Genomic DNA, 18,808 nt, shown 5'->3' on the forward strand with positions numbered 1-18,808 from the left:
CATCCTATTTATTCCTCGGAAAGGATCCCGCAAACTTCTTTCTATTTCCAAACTCTGGCTGGCACTGGAGTGACAGCATTTCAGGATTGTTCACAATATCTGTGGCGATACAACGCAACTGCATTCCAGAGGATGATTTCAAGCAAGGGTGTTATAAAATAGAGGATCTGCCCATATGTATCTTCATCCTATTAAATCAATGAAGCCCAAAAAACAGCCGAGCATCGGCACGTCTGATTGGCTACTCTCGTTTCCGACATCTTCTGATTGGCTACTTTCGTTTCCGCCATAATTGTTGGCTCAAAACATTGCTATCTTATTGGGCGGAGTGGGCAGAGTAGGGGTGGCGAAACTGTGACGTATGGCTTCAAGATTTTGTTGTAAGGTCAGATTCTCTATTTTATAACATCCTTCATTTCAAAGCTAGTTTTAGGGACCTTGTAAAACCTGCAAATCTGTGCATTGAAAAAAGAGAGATTTCTTTGAATAATTCTCACCGTGGTTCGCTCCATTCACTTCAGCTTTCCAGGTGTCACTCCAGGAACTTTATTATTAAACCTTGTATTTTAAATTTTGTACACACGTGTTGTAAATACCGGAACAATTAGGCTTTCCATAATACATATATATTTCAGTTCATAATTCCAAATATTAGCCGATAATGCTTTAGTTTGAAACAAGTGCCATCTGGACGACAATTCTGTGGAACATTTGAATCTTATGCATAGCTTTCCAAACAGCTGTTATTCTTCTGGGTTATTTGTACCAATTATGCTTAAATATCATGTCACACTTTACACGATAATGACAACTCTAATCACAACCATTGTAGTTATCACACAGGATTAAATCTCGTTGAAAACTGAATAATTCATTAAATTTTTACGTTGAATAACGTATTACGATAACAAGATTCAACAATGTTGATTGAGCGTTATGGCACTGCGACACGCTACTGGCTCACACGCACCACCTTTTCTTTCACAGGTTAAAAAAGAAATGTACATTCTAAACAACATACACTTTGCCCATGCTCTGAAACCATATAATTTTGTTCTTTTCATTTCTCATTATGAGCAGAATTTACATTGATGATGGAATTGAGGCGGTATGGTTACGTGACGTTCTCTTCGGCCCAGGTATCTCCACTTTTTCGGGCACTAAAAATGGTTCGTTTGTGTTTTACGTAAATAAGGCAATGTTCTCTTTAGGGATCCGTACGAGTCAAGACTAGAGATGGGCAAAACCGTTTTTAAAAAAAATCGGATACCGGCTTATAAAAACCGAAACCCGAAAACCAACATTTCGGTTTTCCCCAAAACCGGTTTCGGTTTCCACCGAAACTGGTTTTGGTGAAAACTTTTGGAAAACACATAAAACTATTTCTGTGGAAACGGATTCGGTTTCCGGAGAACAACGAAACACTATTCTGATCAGAAATAGAACAAATTTTGGAAAAAACCGGAACCGGTTTTGAAGAAAACCGATAACCGGTTTCGATGAAAACCGAAACTTTTTTTAAAATTTCAAAAACCGGGGTTTTCTAACCGGAACCCGAAAAACCGGTTTTTGTGCCCACCACTAGTCGAGACACGCTTTGTGGACCCAAACTCAGAGGCAAGTACCCCTCTGTCCTCTCCAAATGGCACCTTTGGTCGATTTTGGTTTCGCTGTCTATGCATAATAATAGACGTTTAAGTATTTTTTTTTTTTTTTAAATATTATCCATATGAATTTGGGTGTTCGAACACATCCTTGAGAAAATTCTGTGCATAATATATAGCAGGGATAGCTATGCTTTTTAGATTTGAGGGCTGCTTTTTATTTCAGAAATTACTGGCGGTATATTTATCTGTTTACTAGTCCGCTAGAGGAATTATAAAGTAAAAGCACTGATCAACATAGACAGTATGACAGGCCACCCGCAGTATATAGGCTTAACATTTCCTATACACGGGATATTCAAGTGTCAACATCGAGTGTATATACAGGGTGTTACAAAAATCTGTCACGATATTTTGGGAACAGATTCCTCACACCAAAATAAGGAAAAAAGTTCATATCTACCTGTGCTCAAAAGTGGATAGTTTCGGAGTTATAGGGTGCCAAGCTCCCCCGTACCGTTTAGCGGGAAACCCCATAAAAATAAAAATTCCAGTTTCATGATACTATTCACAAGGTCATGAAGTGGGTTCTAATTTAAATAAACCCAAACCAACTATTGTAATCGTATAATACTTCACTTACTTCTCAAGTAAGTTGAACGATTTATTGAGTTGAAGTACCGACAAACAGAGCTCTCCCGTCCATTTGTAGAGCCTGAGGTGAAAGTAAATTGCGGAGCTAATGATGTAGATGAGAATTCTATATTTAGCATGAATAAATTATTTTGTGCCAACTTTGTCTTTTTCATATAAATGATAGTGATATCCTCTTGTGAATGCAGTCTATGACATTTAATAATACGCAGTCGTAAAAATGGTTTGCAGAATAAGGGACCATCCTATCTATTTTGAATTCCAAGAGTGAATTACAAATAATAAAACATTTACATTTCCTGAAGAGCCTAACTCTTTTCTTCTATGGTGCAGGACCCGGGGTTCACTATTTCTACATAACTAGCAATGCAACCCTTACCGAGGATGCCTAGTGAGGTTAATGAGCGCGAGACGAGCTAGTGAGAATCTCACTGTAAAAACAGCGAGCTTAAATTCAAATGAGTACGAATCTCAGATGGTGTCATCATCATTGAGATTACCGAACGCGAGCCCAATTCAGGATAGCGAGCCAGAGTAAGCCCGGTTGCAAAATGACCATCTTTGCTTCTTTCTTTCCTTTTTTTTTCCTACTCGAGTGCGCAAGGTTTATGCTTATTGACAGCAGAAGTGCCAGAAAGACCTTAATCAGCATGTGCTCGAATTATCCATAGGAATCGTTTAGATATCTCATAGAACTTGCCTTACAAACATAAGATATTATACGTACAAACATTATATAACCACAAATTCACCAAGTTTTCTACAAATGTTCTTTTTGTGCTTCTTTGGTCACATGTCACATGTCCATACGGTACTTAAAATCGCTCCAAACATTTTATAGTGTCATTCTGTCAATGCTCTGCATTGCTCTATCGATGTGTTCTCTGAGCTCAACTAATGATTGTGGTAGTGGGGGCAGGGGTAAAAGTGAGGGGAAACGCGGGCGGACGTCATTACCCCACTTCCAAAAAATATCTATAGCGTCCCCCACTTTCTGAAAACTTACAATGGGCAAAGATAGGCACGGGGCACGGCGTGACGTCATGCGTCCTCCTACTTTTCCAAATCCATTTTTACCCCTGAGTAGGGGTACGTAAATAATACAAACTTGAGGGCTTGCGATTATTTTCATACATCTCTCAGGTTTATGCGTGTAATACTTTTGAAAAATAGCCTTCTGAAAACGAATGATTCATTTATACTATATCTGAATCATTTACTGTATCTAAATTTCATACATTGTATTTTATTTGAAAAATTTTACTGGATATCTCTAATGTACTGATTGAACTCTTATTACAAAACACGAAAGTAAATTACAAATTCATTAAAGGCTAATTTTGACTTCTTATACTTTATATGCACCACTTCTTATACTTTGATAAGACTCCGTGTTTGTGTAACAGTTGAAACTGTGTACCCGGGCGCGCCGATTACGAGGGTGCTCCGGGGCTCCAGCACCCACACAAATAATCTTGTGGGTGTGCCGCACCCACAAGATTTTTAGTTTGGTAGAAACAAAATCACATACATATTTCTCACTTGCCATTAACAAAAAGCAAGCAATTAAAACATTGGAATGGAAGTTAAAATTTCTAACCTCTAAACCATAATTGTTTGTTTCAAATGTGGTTCTGCAAAGCAACCAAGCAACACACTCACCTTTCCTTGACTGTCTCTGGTATACTCAAAGGCAATCCCCACAAGAAAAATGGAACTATATTGTGAATAGAATCTCTTTATGACAGTTTTCATAAAAGATTTTATCTAAAAAGGAATCGAAAAATACAGATATTTCCCTGAAGAAACATAACACAACCCGCCATTGATATGCAACCCACATAAATTTTGGAAAGTCAGCGCCGTTGTTTGTACCTCTCCTCTAACTGCACGCCCTATAATGACCTCTCTCAGCTTGGCGAATAAGAAGTTATTTTGAGCACGATCGCAAATGTTCCAATACTGCAAATATCAGTACTGCAAGTCAGTGGCGTAACTAAAGGCTTGGGAGCCTCCCCGCAGACAGCGTGGAGTAGGACCCCTTCTTTACGTCCTACTTCAAGATTTGGGAGCCTCTTGATGGCTTGGGCCCCCGCAATGCGAGGTCTGCGGGGCCCTTATTTACACCACTGCTGCAAGTGTCCCAGTACCGCAAATGTTAATACCGCAAGTGTAGCGCTTCCTAAAAATACTGGAGAAACTGAAATTGGGTAGAAAAAACTGGTATGGCCACTATTGAGAATAAACTATATCCTGGGCAACGTGATAAATGGTACTGTAGACAGGGGTGCGTACAGGTGGGTTTTCAGAGAACACGTTGCGCCCATGATAATATTTGGGAGAACATAATTCTTTACTGAAAATGTTAAATCCAAAGTAAAAAATGACAAATTTTAGCGGAAAAGGTACTTCTGGAGATAATGGTAAAGTTGGTTTTTTTCGCACGCCTTTTGGAGAGAATGGACACCCCTAATTGTGGAAACAAATAAGGGAGCCGAAAAAGATAGATGGACGATATTAGTTGGTGGACATTCTTAATTTGTGGCAAGTGATTCAAAAATACTTATGATTAGACTATGGAAATGCTAATCACTTATTAAAAAAAAAAAAAAAAAAAAAAAAAAAGAACTTATTATTGAGTAGAACAGATCATCTTACCTGTGTCCATTGAGGGCTGCATGGTGAAGAGCTGAGTAGCCACTGCTGTCCTGGACATTTGCACCTGGTCCTCGTCGAAGACTGAAAGAAGGAAAATAATAATAATTTAGCACACACAAAAGACTCATGTATGTCATATAATTATTGTAAGCAAAGGATATGCTTCACTGCTTACACAGGAAGATGCAATTTCAGAACACAGCTTTACATACATGGGTATGTATATATTCAAACGAGGGGTTAAAAGACGAATTAGGTCACCATCTCCATCCGACATTGCGGAAACGAGACGAGAAGAAACATTTTCAAATTCGAGACGAGACAAACATTACAATTCAAGTTTCGTTTCCGAGATAAGAACTTTCTCGAGTCTCGTGAGCAACACTAGTTCATATAGTCTTAGATCTGAAACAGAACAATCGATTCAGAATCTATTCCAAAGAAAGCAAGTACTGCGTGTTTGTGAATGCAGGTTCGGTATTGTACGCCAGGAAGTGAGCGGAATCAAAGCGAGTACAGAATCGATTCCAGAAAAACTAGAGCGAGCACTTTAAGGAATCGAGTAGAATCGATTCTCGTACTCATTCTGCTCATCTCTAACAAGGAACCCTAGGTATCTATCAGAGCCTGATGTTCATTAAACTTTGTGTGTATATATAGAGAGTGCTTCGAGAAACTCGCACAGCCAAAATTGTAGCTGCAGTGTCCAAGATATTGGGACACTAGGGCTCAGGAAAAATCAAAAATGGAAAGTCAGTACATTAAGGACATGGTGAGAAAATGAACGTTTTTCTTTAAAACTGGTCATTGTAACAACACGGAATGAGCATACATGGATACGAGATGGCAGATATGATCTGTTAAAAGTGATAAAAAGAATATCCGCCATCTTGAAAGAGGCCATGTTGAAGCTGGTACGATTGGTGTAAATGAGAAAAGGGTCATGCGATGCATCAGTTTGAACATAAATTGACGCAAAAACCTGTTCGTGTAGTTTGTTGTGGGATTACATTATTCCTATACTTCTGGTAGTGTGGTTCAGGTATAAGGTGAGCAAAGTATATCTCATGACACTCGAGCAGATGGAGGGCATTACGCTAAGAGTGGGATCAACGTAACTAGAAAAACAGACCGAAATATAATTGTAGCATTACTTGATTTGTGTCATAGATAACATGTAATTGGTGTGGCTGGGCTGATATGACGTGTTCAATCTTCATAGTAATGCCATGGTTGATATAATGGGTAGTATGTATTTACAAATGTAATAAACTGGTATTACCAAACTACATTGTAACTACAGGTGTTTGTGCTTTGCGAACATGAAATTCTTGCTTTGCTACTAGTAATCCCACAAATTTCATTATATTTCGCTCTGTTTTTCTAGTTATACTGATCCCACTCATAGCGCTCCATACCCTCCGTCTGCTCGAGTGTTGTAAGACCGGATGTTTAGGCATTAAAATCCTGGAAAATAGGCAGGCAAACAGGTACCTAAAATTTAAAAAACAGGCAGTAAACTATAACTCAAAATACTGAAGATAAATACTCAATACAATTAAAGATAGTCAAGTCATAGATAGGCCTACTGTTCAAAAAATATAGAAACTTACCTATTTGTTAATATATTGTTTTACTGTACATATAAAATAAAGCTTGAATGTATTCCATGTACATTTGGTAAATACATTCTCTACAGCACTTTAGCACCACACATAACAGTCCAAATTTTATACACTGTATCAGTACACATAGCAGTCCAACGTTTTACGGCATCTTGTATTTTTCGGAAGAGAGAGAATCCTTTCTTGAAATACTAAATTATATATTTTCCCAATAAAGTCTTATTTTGAAGAAAATGCACAGAATAGGTAACAATAGGCACTAAAGCAATTATTTAGGCACGAATGGGCGAAATAGGCAAAATAAAATTGACTTAAATTGAAACTGGAACCCCCATGTAAACTTTGAAACGTTATTTTTGATCATATCTTTAAGATTACAGAATAGGCGTTTTGTCTAACATCCGGTCTCTAGTCATGAGATATATTGCTTACCTTGTACCTAAACCACTCTACCAGAAGCGCAGGAATAATGTAATCCCACAAAAGACTTCACAAACAGATTTTTGTGTCTATTTACGTTCAAATTAATGCATCGCATGACCCTTTTCTAATCAGCTTCAACATGGCCTCTTTCAATATGGTGGATATTCTTTTTATCACTTTTAACAGACTATATCTACACTCTTGTATCCATGTATGCTCATTTCGTGTCGTTACAATGACCAGTTTTAAAGAAAATCGTGCATTTTCTCACCATGTCCTTAGTGTACGGACGTTCCACTTTTGATCTTTCTCGAGCCCTAGTCTCCCAACGTCTTGGACACTGCAGCTACAATTTTGGCTGTGCGAGTTTCTCGAAGCTCCTTCTCTATATACAAAGTTTCATAAACATCGGGCTCTGATAGATACCTAGGGTTCCTTGTAAGATAACTTCGAGCTCCCGGAGCATTATGGCGCGCAACAGAGTGAACTACTGTTTGGAAATGCCGTCGAAGTCGCAATGAAGAAATCCCTGGAGCAGCGATATGTTATCCAATTCTGCGTCAAAGTGAGCATGATCCCACGCAACACTTATTGGATGATTTCAAGAGGCCTTAGATGATGACTCTTTGACCAAATCCCAGTTGAACAGGTGACACAACATGTTCAAACGCTGAGAGAACGTCACTGATGAAACCAGCTGTGGACGCCACTCAACATCATGTGGTAACGACAATGTGGTCCGATTGCACGAGTTACTAAATTATGATCAAAGAATGAGCGTTCAGTTGTTAAGGTGACACACTAAACATTTCGGAAAGTGTTATTGACCGGATTATGATCGAGGAGTTGCAGATGCGAAAAGTGTGTGCGAAACTCGTTCATGTGAAAAAAACTGAAACAAAGGATCAACAGCGTCAGTTCCAAGGATTCGTGGAACTTCACCACGACAACGCTTCCAGCCACCACCGTCTCTGTCGTGCGCGACTACCTGATACGGATCGGGGTTATAAAGATTCTGCAACCGAACTACAGTTCCGACTTAGCCCCCTCCCCCCGGCTTCTGTCTGTTTCCGAAGATAAAAACAAATCTCTGAAAGAATATATAAATCTGGGTACCACTGAAACGACTTCGACGAGGCTTTTAAAGGACGTCTCCGTTGAGGTCTTCGAGGGACTATGCAATGCAACGCATGGAAATATCATTGGCAAAAATATATTGACACAGGAAGGTCATACTTCGAAGATATTTTAAGAAATTGTTTCAATCTGATAAACATTTAAAAAAAAATGAAGAAGAAGAAGAAAGAACTGACTCATTACTTTTGGGAGAAACCCTGTAACTCAGCCTTCGTTTTCTACCTTTTTATAAAAGTAAATATAGTCCAGTCTTACACAAATGGTAATAATCATTCCAAACTTTGAAAGAAAGAAAGAAAAACTGTAATTATCACAAATATAACATAATCCATCATTAACCTGCCACTATTTCATAAAATTATATAGACGATAGTTTTACCTTAGCAGCTTTACATTGCACTTCGTTTGCCAAGCTAGTTACATCTTATGAAGATTTGGTAGCCATAGATATGATGATTTTCCTTCTTAATTCTTTCCTCTGCTTGTTATACTGAATTCATAATAGCAAGGTTACATCATTCAGTTAACATTTTCGTTTTTGGAGAGGGCGATGAAGACTCAGTGGCACTTACCTCTGGAGTGACTGGTCCCTGATTTGACTCCGGGACACGTGAGCCAACAGTAAACAACATACTGTCCGTAATTTTTCTCGGGACTTCCCCGGACAGATTATCCCATATTCTCGTTCTTTCCTGGGGGGCGCAGTGGCTCAGTGGTAGAGCAGTCACCTCCGGTGCTTGGGGTCCCTGGTTCGATCCCAGTTCGCGGCGTGTGGACTTTGTGGTGGTCAAATACCGTGTTCGTAGGTTTTCTCGGGTTCTCCCGCTTCCTCCCACTTTCTTCATTCCACCATTTCACTCATCTCTCATCATCACCGTTTCCTTTAGCCTAACCGGCATAACCGTGGGACGTAAAACTTAAAGATTTCATTTTTTCTCGTTCTTTCCTTATCATTCAGCTTCATTAATCATCCGTCTCTTTTACAGGGCATAACTGTGGTTAGTTAAAGATTTCATTTCATTTATCACATTTTTCAGAACTCTCATCAACGAAATTTTCCCGTTATGAGTTAATATCCTCTTCTCTCAGAGACACTTTCAAAAAGAGAATATTCTTCCGTTCCTTTAGTGGCAAGAGTCTCTTTTGCCCTCGTCTTCGGGAGTCTTCTCTTTAAAGGGAATCTTCTATTTAACATCTTCTTTACTGTTGAATATACAGTACAACTTCGGTTGAGCCGGATCTCCGCATAATTCGAATCAGATTTGTAAGCAGTTCTTTTTTTTTTTTTTTTTTAATGTTCACAGAGATAATAATTTTTAACTATGATAGCAACAACGTAACTAGAAGTACGCTAAACATTCGCTTTTTATTTTCATTAAATGTACAATTCCGTGACCGTGCTTCATTCAGACGCTACATGTGTTTGTAACAGAATACAGTGAACGAATTATCTACTAAGAAATGTTGTGAAAATTTATCGTAATAAACGGTAAGTCTGCTTATTCAAGGATTTGTTTTGCTTATTACTCGTATTACCCATATTCCCCGGATTATCCGGATTTTCGATTTTCCGGATTGCCTTTGGTCCCATTTAGTCCAGATAAACGAGTCCCAGTTAGTCCGGTTTTACTGTACTTTCTTCTAAACAGCGTTACAAATTCAACCATATTCTTGCTTCTTCTAGAACGTCAGCAGGAGGTGTAACAGATTAAGATTACCCCCCCCCCGACAGGTTTACACTGTATAGAAATATACCAGAAGATATCCTGCTATAACCAAGAAAGAGACTACTCCCGGAACATAATCACCTCCTTCGGCAAATCATATAAAGGAGAAATATAAAACAGTATAATTTAGATAAATGGAAATTCTTCTCGGGATACAATATACTATTCTACACAAAACCAGTTACATGTTTTTACATATAGAATCTTAACATAAGAAGTAACAGGCAGAAGGATAGTTTGATCCCGTCATAATCAGATTATTCCTTTCCATTATTTCCTCTGTTAAATTACCGAATTATGAAATACAAGTAGGACTACCAATAGCAAAAATATACTTTCGGCCCATATTCAATGATAAAATTGCTAGAATTTCCTAAAGGTGTGTTATTTTGCCGCCTTTTATTGGTAGAGGGTATAAGGAGATTAAAGTGTAAAACAATAGACGGATTCTTAGATTGACATTTCATATGTATATATGGATTTACATTTTATCTTCGGGTGTTTAGTATGGGGGGGGGGCACTTTCGCTGGAACATCATCGAGTAGCCTCCCTATAGCTCGGACCTCGCTTCGTTTTACACGAAGAGATAGAACACTTCGTTACAACGTGGCCGAATACGCAAGGACAGGATTTTTACCAGGAGGGAATCTTCAACTCATCCCATGATGCGACAAATACCCCAACCGATATCGAGACTAAGTTGAAAAATAACCTAATGTATATACTATCTGTTGGCTGTATTGGTTGTATGAAGTAATATGCTGTATACATGTGTCACTGCAGGCTTCGTAACCTTACTTTCTGATCATCCCTCGTAGAATACTGTCTACTTAGAAGGATCTACCATGCATCTAAATCAAATCGGTTTGCATTTCTACTTTCTTTTCCGAAGAAGGTAATTCTGTCTCGGGGGTAATCTGATCTTTGGTTATACCATTGATCGCTTTACCCTTTCGTAGCCTATAATTTTACCGGAGGTAAATCTATCACGGTAATGTGATAATCACGGTGCCGGGGGTAATCTGAAAGTTACATCTCCTGCATCAGTTTCAACCCTCTATGTTTTATTATTACCGAAGTTGATAGGAAAGAGGAAAATCAATTGATTTGGACCCTGTCTAGGATGAATTGTCTTAGAAGAGGGAATTATAAAAGTTTTGCTACAAAAATACTTACACCGATCATAATTCAATACAAAGTAACAAAATAGCGTATAAGATTCAGTCTATAGAGCAATTGTTACTGAAAGAATGGACATACACTATTTCGAGAATCGCGATAAGACGAGAAATATTTACGATACTTTTCGTCTCGTCTCAATTCTCATCTCCAAAGCGAGACGATTAGTTGAGTTAGCCTTGTTCCGTCTAGAATGTAAAATTTTAATTCTCGTCTTGATTATGTTTGTTTTGTTTTAGAAACGAGATGAGAAATTTCTATTCTCAGGAGCAACATTAAACAAAACCGAAATATTCTTGCCAAATGTCACTTTTCTGCTTGTAATGGTATGACCTGAGCGATAATAAGCTCCTAACTTTTAATCTTCTACGAAGTAATAATAATAATAATAATAATAATAATAATAATAATAATAATAATAATAATAATAATAATAATAATAATAATCCTGAAGATTTGATACTATGAACATCCGAGTATTCAAAATCTGAAAATAATAAAACGTGTCATTGCCGATCAATCGCCACCAAAAATCCTAAAGTAAAAAATAAAAACACATGCCCGACGTGGATTTGATCCGAGTACCTCCAGGCTACTGGTTGAGCGCCTTGATCACTGAACCACGATCACTACACAGTAAGTGATTCGTCTTTAGTGTGTTTACGTTAGGTTTCTTTGCCTCCGCTTACAAAATGAAAATGAAATCTTTAAGTTTAACGTCCCACGGTTATGCCGGTTAGGCTAAAGGAGACGGTGATAATGAGAAATGAGTGAAATGGTGGAATGCAGAAAGTGGGAGGAAACGGGAGAACCCCGAGAAAACCCACACACACGGTTTGTCCACCACAAAGTTCACTTGGCGGGGGCTGGGATCGAACCCGGGACCCCAAGCACCAGAGGTGAACGCTCTACCACTGAGCCACCGCGGCCCTCCGCTTACAAAGTTTTACGTTACATTTCTTCGTTTCAAACCTTCTTTCGTATTTCTTTTATCATAAAGTAAATGATCTTTGGCATAGTTTATATTAATAAATTGATTTGTTCTTAAACCTTTAGTTCACAAGTTTGTTTCTTCTACAGATATGACAGATTTAATTCTCATACTCCGATTTGTTTCAAAGCAGTTACCATTACCTGATAAAAGACTTCTATCTGCCACGATACAATTAATCTATTAACCAAGAAGTGTTACACAATTTCGCAACTAAACTCTGACACACTGTATTCTTGCTAAGAGATCAATCTTTTGAAAACAAAATCATATCATAACAATTGATCTCTGATTATGACGGATATTCGAAAAATGAATAAACAATAAAACAGACTATATATTTGTATTACAATTGGGTAGACCAAAAGTCTCCGTAGCAGAGCTTCCGTTTCCATCCAAAGACCTAACAAAGAGGCCTCTGGAGATCTGAAACAAGAAGGGAAGAAGAGAATAATAGAATTTTGTTCTCCCCATCTTCAACATTGGTTACGTCGTATGGAAAATAAAAATCTATTGTGGCGGATATATTATTACATATAGACTTAACGGAGAAAAAGAATTGCATGTCAGGGACCTAAGTGATAGACAAGGCGTTAATGATCATATTTTGGTACAATAACTAACGACAATTCATCAGAGCGAGAGCAACAGCATCCCAATTTCCCATCTATTGTTGCGAGAAACGGGGGGACGGACTCTGGAACTGCGTAACCCGATCGATATATCAATAATGCAAGAACTGGAGGGGTAAAGAGTTGGTGGGTTTGTGGAAAAGGGAGAGAAAACCAGATTCATACCCTAAAAGTTCACTATAGTGTGAAAGCACGGGACAAAGAAAAAAAAAGAAAAATTGCAAAGAACCACTACTTTCTCTCAGTTCAACTCTTAAAGATAATATGAAGAGGAACGGATGAAGATTGGTGAATTAATAAGTAACAAGGTTTAGAGTTTCAGAACATTTATTTCCTCAATTATTGCGCGCTTTACTTCTCTTTTATGATTTCAAAGGAAATTTTAATTAGAGCAGGAAACTGAGATAGCAAAGAACAAAAGTGAACTTGATTAAGAAATAAATTACTCCAAGTAGCAAACAATAATACTCAGATATTTAAGATGAATACGGATGTAAATTTAAACAATAATTGGACATATTTTACAGATATGCATATTACTGTTGTTCATTTCGAAATATGATGAACAAACTCCATGGCTCTGGATAAGTAAAGTAAAAATAAAACACAGTTCTGACCAGAGCAGAATGAAATATATTAAAAACTATACTTACAATGTATTACAGTTTCAAGGACCTATCGTCCTCTTCATCAGACACAAACACTCTTGGAGTTTTTGGATAGGGCACATACTAGTTCCTAAATGAAGTCTTGACCCGACTATCGTAGGTTCCATAGTTTTTTAGCTATGGACCTTTAAAGTACGATTTTTCATGATTTCGGCAGCCTATAACTCCGAAAGGAAGCATTCGTGCACCCAAGTTGGTCTATACTTTTTCTCTTATCTTGGTGTCAGGAATCACCTCCTAAACGTTGTCGGTGTTGTTTTGAAACACCCTGTATATAGCGGAGCTATAGTCATCGCAAGAAGTCATGAAGGTAGACTTAAATCTACCACTCTCATCACCCAACAGAACGCAAGAGCATGTCCCAGTCGTCAATTCCACTCATGAAATTTTGCCAGTATCCTCTCTCGCGCTTTACGAAGAACACTCTCCTGAGAGTATAATGTTGTCGGATTGGTGCTAAGTTTCGTTTCGTTTATTTTTGTTGTTACTGTTGTTGTTGTCTTGTATTCTTATTATTATTGTTGCTATCGTTTAATTCGAATAATTGTTAATGTTATATATATATATATGTGTGTGTGTGTGTGTGTGTTTCTTGTTCGCCATGTCTTCTAAGTTTAGTTATATTGTTGGTGCAATTCTGCTGTTTCACGTTTAATCAAGTGTGCGTTCGGAAGGCAGCTCCACGAACTGTACCGAATTCTTTCAATGCATCTACGTGGAGCAAAAAAGTTCTATGATTGGCGTCGAGCCCAGGCTTCATGAGTCCTTGTGGTCACTATAGTCAGATAAGCGGAGTTATTTATTAATCTCTTCGGGTTTCAATACTGAATATTCATAAGGCAAAAATGATAAGAGATGGCAAAAGCAAGTTTCTGATATGGATTCATCATCTGAAGAATAGGTTCCATTCAGGGCCCGATTTAGGGGGTGTAATGGTGCCGTTTCACCCCACTTTGCTGTAAATATACACTATCTAAAATGAGAAGCTAGTAGTGAAAATAGTAACACTTTCCGAAACTTTTTGACATTATGTTTCCCTTTGGAGCTTGAAAGAAAGCAGAGATTTGTAACAGCAATAGTTTAAGAGGCCTCATAACTGCGAAATTAAAATACCGCTAATTTTACAGTAATTATGTGATATCTTCAAATAGAAAAAAGATAATAGAAAAGTGGAACAAGACCACCCTAGACAATATTATTTTGCGTGAGATACCGTTATCAAGACTTACTTATCTGCTTTCGATTTCCAGCCATTTAGAAAATCAGCATTTATTTTTGCGTTTCTAAATAACTGCAAACGCAAAGCTACTATGTGACTCGTGATAACGCTACCTCATGCAAAATAACGTTGTCTAAGGAGATCTTGATCCACTTTTCGATTATCTTTTATCTATTTGAAGATATCACATAATTTCTGTAAAATTAGCTGTATTTTAATTTCGCAGTGATGGGGACTCTTAATTCTATTTTCTAAAGGTTGAAGGGAAAGGATTCACTAAGCAAAATAATGTAACATTTGTCAAGTAGGGAAGAAAACAGAAGCCAGGGGAAAGTTTTTTTTTTTTTTATGTGCACAACACTTACGACCCTCTTTAAAATACTTTCCCTCGTTCTATGCATCAGCGTTGTCAGGGATAAAGAATATTGTCACATGTCACTTTGAACAGTTTGGTTATTTTAGTAGTTATTGATGCACCCACCTCAGGAAATCCTGGACCCGGTCCTGGTTACATTTCCGTCCTTATGCACTTATTGAAATGAGAAACGCTAGATATATCATTCCGCTTTCAATATGGGATCCTTATTATTGAAAATCTACCGAAGTTTTAAAAGATGAAGCGAAACTCATTTGTGATGAAAAATGTATAATGTGATGATCGTACTGTCTCCTCGAAGAGTCTTGAAGAGCAAATCCTTCGACACTTTTCCTATAAATAATCCATTAGTAACATGTACTTACATATAATAACAGAAGACTCTTGTTTAGACTACACTTATCTCCTAGTATACGTCGTAAGCTCCTTATGAGGAAGATTAACTGGTCAGTAGCTCCCCATCCGAGAACGAACTCTCCGCGCGCTCTCTTTCCCCAAGTCAAGCAATTAGCTTCTTCAATAAATAACTCCACTGGATGTCAGTAGAGACTAGCGGCCGGCCATATAGTCATTTAGTACTGCTTTGGAAACAGTAATAAAATGCACCAGTAACAGGTCAATCTCAATGATTAGCAATCATTGAGAAGAGGCTACTCAGAAGGAGGGTCGTTGCCGACAAAACGACAGGGAACAGACAATAACAACAGAAGGGTCAGTGCAAATGGACAGTGTTGGTGGTCTTTCTTCTTCCCTACACACAACTATTGCAAATGAAAGCCTTGTATTGACCGAGTGCCACTTACATGTCCACTTCAATATTCTAGTTGAATATGGGAAATAAAGTACTAACAGTAAAATTGGAACATATTTCACATGAAAGACGTTCGAGTATAAAGATCAGAGGTAAAATAATTTATTGGGCTAATTAAGTATATTTTCCAAATTTGGCGGAAATTTCAGATTCGATAAAAATGAAATGATGAAACTTTCCAGATTACGTCCTATAGGCTAAAGGAGACGGATGCTTAATGAAGTGTTGCTCACGAAATGAGAAATACATTTTTAAACTTGAGACGAGGTACGAAACATGACAATTCTCGTCTCGTTTTCGACATGAGATTCACATGAGACGATAAACTTCATGCATCTCCTGGATAACATTAGTTCACTCATGTCTTAGATCTCAAACTCTGCTTAAACTGTTTAATATTTCACAACATAAAAACTATAAATTAAAAAAGTGATTGTACGCTCATGTCCAAAATTATTGTCGCATGTCTATAAGTATGTTGTTGTAGGAATACAATTTGATAACGAATTCGCCCGGTATTTCTTATAATGTTAGTATGTGCATAATAGGCAAAGACATGAATATGGCAAATTTCATGTCAAAAGGCCAGTAAATAAGAATAAAACGAAAATAATATTTTATTGCCCATTTATTAACATTTTATTTTACTCATTATAATTTTCATATTTATAATTGTTTTCCTATGAAATTTACCACAAATATACATTTCCCGATTATACACATGGTATCAGTATTAAAAGTATCCTGCAAAATCATTATCAAATTATATTCTTACAAGAAGACAGTTAAGGATATGCGACAATAATTTTGGGCATGAGTGTATCTAGGTACGAACAAACTGAAAAGCATTTATCAACATTTAGCGATACGCAAGTTAATACAAATATAATCCAATAAAAAGATATGAATTGTATGTTATTATAAATCACTCTTCGTGGAACCCTCGTGAAGCGGAAGAATTCTGCTAACTTCTTGATGAAATTAATAAAGTACATACATTAATGAAACGAGACGAGAAAAGATTTTCGAGAATCGAGACAAGGCTTCCACAAAATTGACCACACGACAAAACCTTACTTCTTGTCTCCTCTTGTGATCTGGGATCAAACCATGGACCCCAGGCACCAAAGGTGAGCGTAAGCTCTACCACTGTGCCACCGCGGGTCACACTCAATGATGATGTTCTCTACCAAACGGCATCATGACACGAGAAGAGAGCTTAAATCATGTAGTCTTATAACCCAGTAATGAATATTTTCTGTTGAAGTATTCAGCAGTCTTAGGTACACTCCGTGAGAACGAAACAGACATGGGTGTATGATGCTGTTAAAAAATATAATTACAAAATGCATACAAGGTTTGTACGGAAAATAATAAGACTGGGCCCAGGAAATAAAATTTACTGATTCGATTGGTACGACTTGTTAAAATTCTTTGAAGTACTCTCCTTAGCTATCGACATATCGCTGTTAGCCCTATTTCCACGCACTTCTGGAAGTCAGTTTCCGACAATCCCTTCAGAACACTTGTAGTTGCTGCTTGGATGGCCAAAACATCAAACCGCCGACCGTTAAAGCTTATTTTGAGCTTAGGGAATACCTAAAAGCCCGCTAAGGTCATGTCGGGAGTATACGATGGTTGTGACAAAATGCCAATGCCAATTGTGGTCAGTAATGACTTTGGAGCTTCCAGCATTTGGCAATTTCCGGTCGGATCCAACTGACTACCTCGCAGGCGTTTGAAGACTAACAGGGTGGCTATTTGAAGCGATCGCAACGCCTTTTTATTACTCATGAGTACGCTTCGAATACGCTGACCATGTATTTAAATGTGGATGGCTAATCACAAACGCGAAAGGAATAAAGATGCAGAGAAAACGTCAGCTCGAGCGTATTTTGTTCGTTTCAGAACAACAGACCGCCTGCTGTTTAAAAGATGTCTAAAGGAAGGGAAAAGAGGAAAGACGTGTTGCCAGGCAAGGGGATTTTAGTAAGAAACAGCTGCTTTGAAGATGCTTTGTGCAGAGTATTGGAACTCTGCTACTATAGACCTGGATTGGCAAGAAAGACCTAGAAACCCTGACTGGCTCACAGTATGATTTATAACTCTGGCAAAAGTAAAGTTACCAAATAGCCACCTTGGTCGTGTTCGGTCTAAGGGGTAACGCTTCGAAAACGCATTCTCAAATAGCCGAAGATTTCCACGTAGTAAGCCGCAGGGTTTGCCCAAGTGGGTCCAGCCCGAAAAAACCCGGTGGGTTTTTTCGGGTTGGACCCACCTGAAAAAAACACTTTAAAACCCACCTGGGTTTTTGACCAATTTGTTAGTATATTATTGATACAACTAAGATGATCACATTGTAAGTGATTTTTATCACATTTTAGACTTTCCTTGGGTGGATTAGAGGCTTTCACGTTAAGGTATACAACAGCATTCAACGTAAGACCTTTATAGAGTTCTGAATGCACTAAATGAATTTATAAAACAAACTTACCTTCGCTTGCGACAGTTACAGAACAAATTAATGTATGAATTCTGCTTGTAACCTATTTAAAGTAAAATAACCAATTTTGTACTTTAGAAAATATTTTCCGTGAATAGTATGCTCGTCGACTTGGCGACACCGAGGGACATTATCACTCATACGTTTGACGGGTTTAAGGTCATAGGTGCCGGTACTAATAGTACATATGTAAATACATTAGTAAAACTATTAGTATTATTTCTCACCTTTGATGTAAAACACAAGGTTCTTCAACTAAAATTTGGTTTTCCAACAATAACAGTTTAATTCAATCATTTGTTGCTACTCTTAAAATAAGCATTCTGTAGAATCAAAACCAGCAACAGCGTAAAAACTCTTGTCAAATTTAAGAAGCTTAATGCTTGGGGTTCCGAAGACTATGTAACGCTTACTATTTCAAGTGCTGAGTTCAAATTTCCGTACTAGTAAAGTTTTGATGTACACGCCGTGAAAGAAGTGCTCGGGAAATTCCCAAATTAAACGCAGAAAGATCGGAAATGAATACTTCAACAATAAAACTATTTATTTTACGTTTAAGCCTGCCATACGGGTCCCGTTTTTGAGCCCGAGTGTCCCGCG

At 37.8% G+C, this 18,808-nt stretch overlaps 1 protein-coding gene across 3 annotated transcripts in view; it reads right to left on the reverse strand.

The window, feature by feature from the left end:
• LOC145669648 (ankyrin repeat and sterile alpha motif domain-containing protein 1B-like) overlaps positions 1 to 18,808 on the reverse strand; it is a 332,601-nt gene that overhangs the window by 257,552 nt on the left and 56,241 nt on the right. For all 3 annotated transcript variants that reach the window (XM_081737896.1, XM_081737895.1, XM_081737894.1), the window contains exon 2: positions 4,917 to 4,997. In XM_081737896.1, the coding sequence (XP_081594022.1) occupies positions 4,917 to 4,997 (81 nt within the window). The remainder of the gene's footprint in view (positions 1 to 4,916; positions 4,998 to 18,808) is intronic.

Source organism: Thermobia domestica, chromosome 14, assembly GCF_964235325.1.
Source record: "Thermobia domestica chromosome 14, izTheDome1.hap1.1, whole genome shotgun sequence".
Classification (NCBI taxonomy): Eukaryota; Metazoa; Arthropoda; class Insecta; order Zygentoma; family Lepismatidae; genus Thermobia; species Thermobia domestica.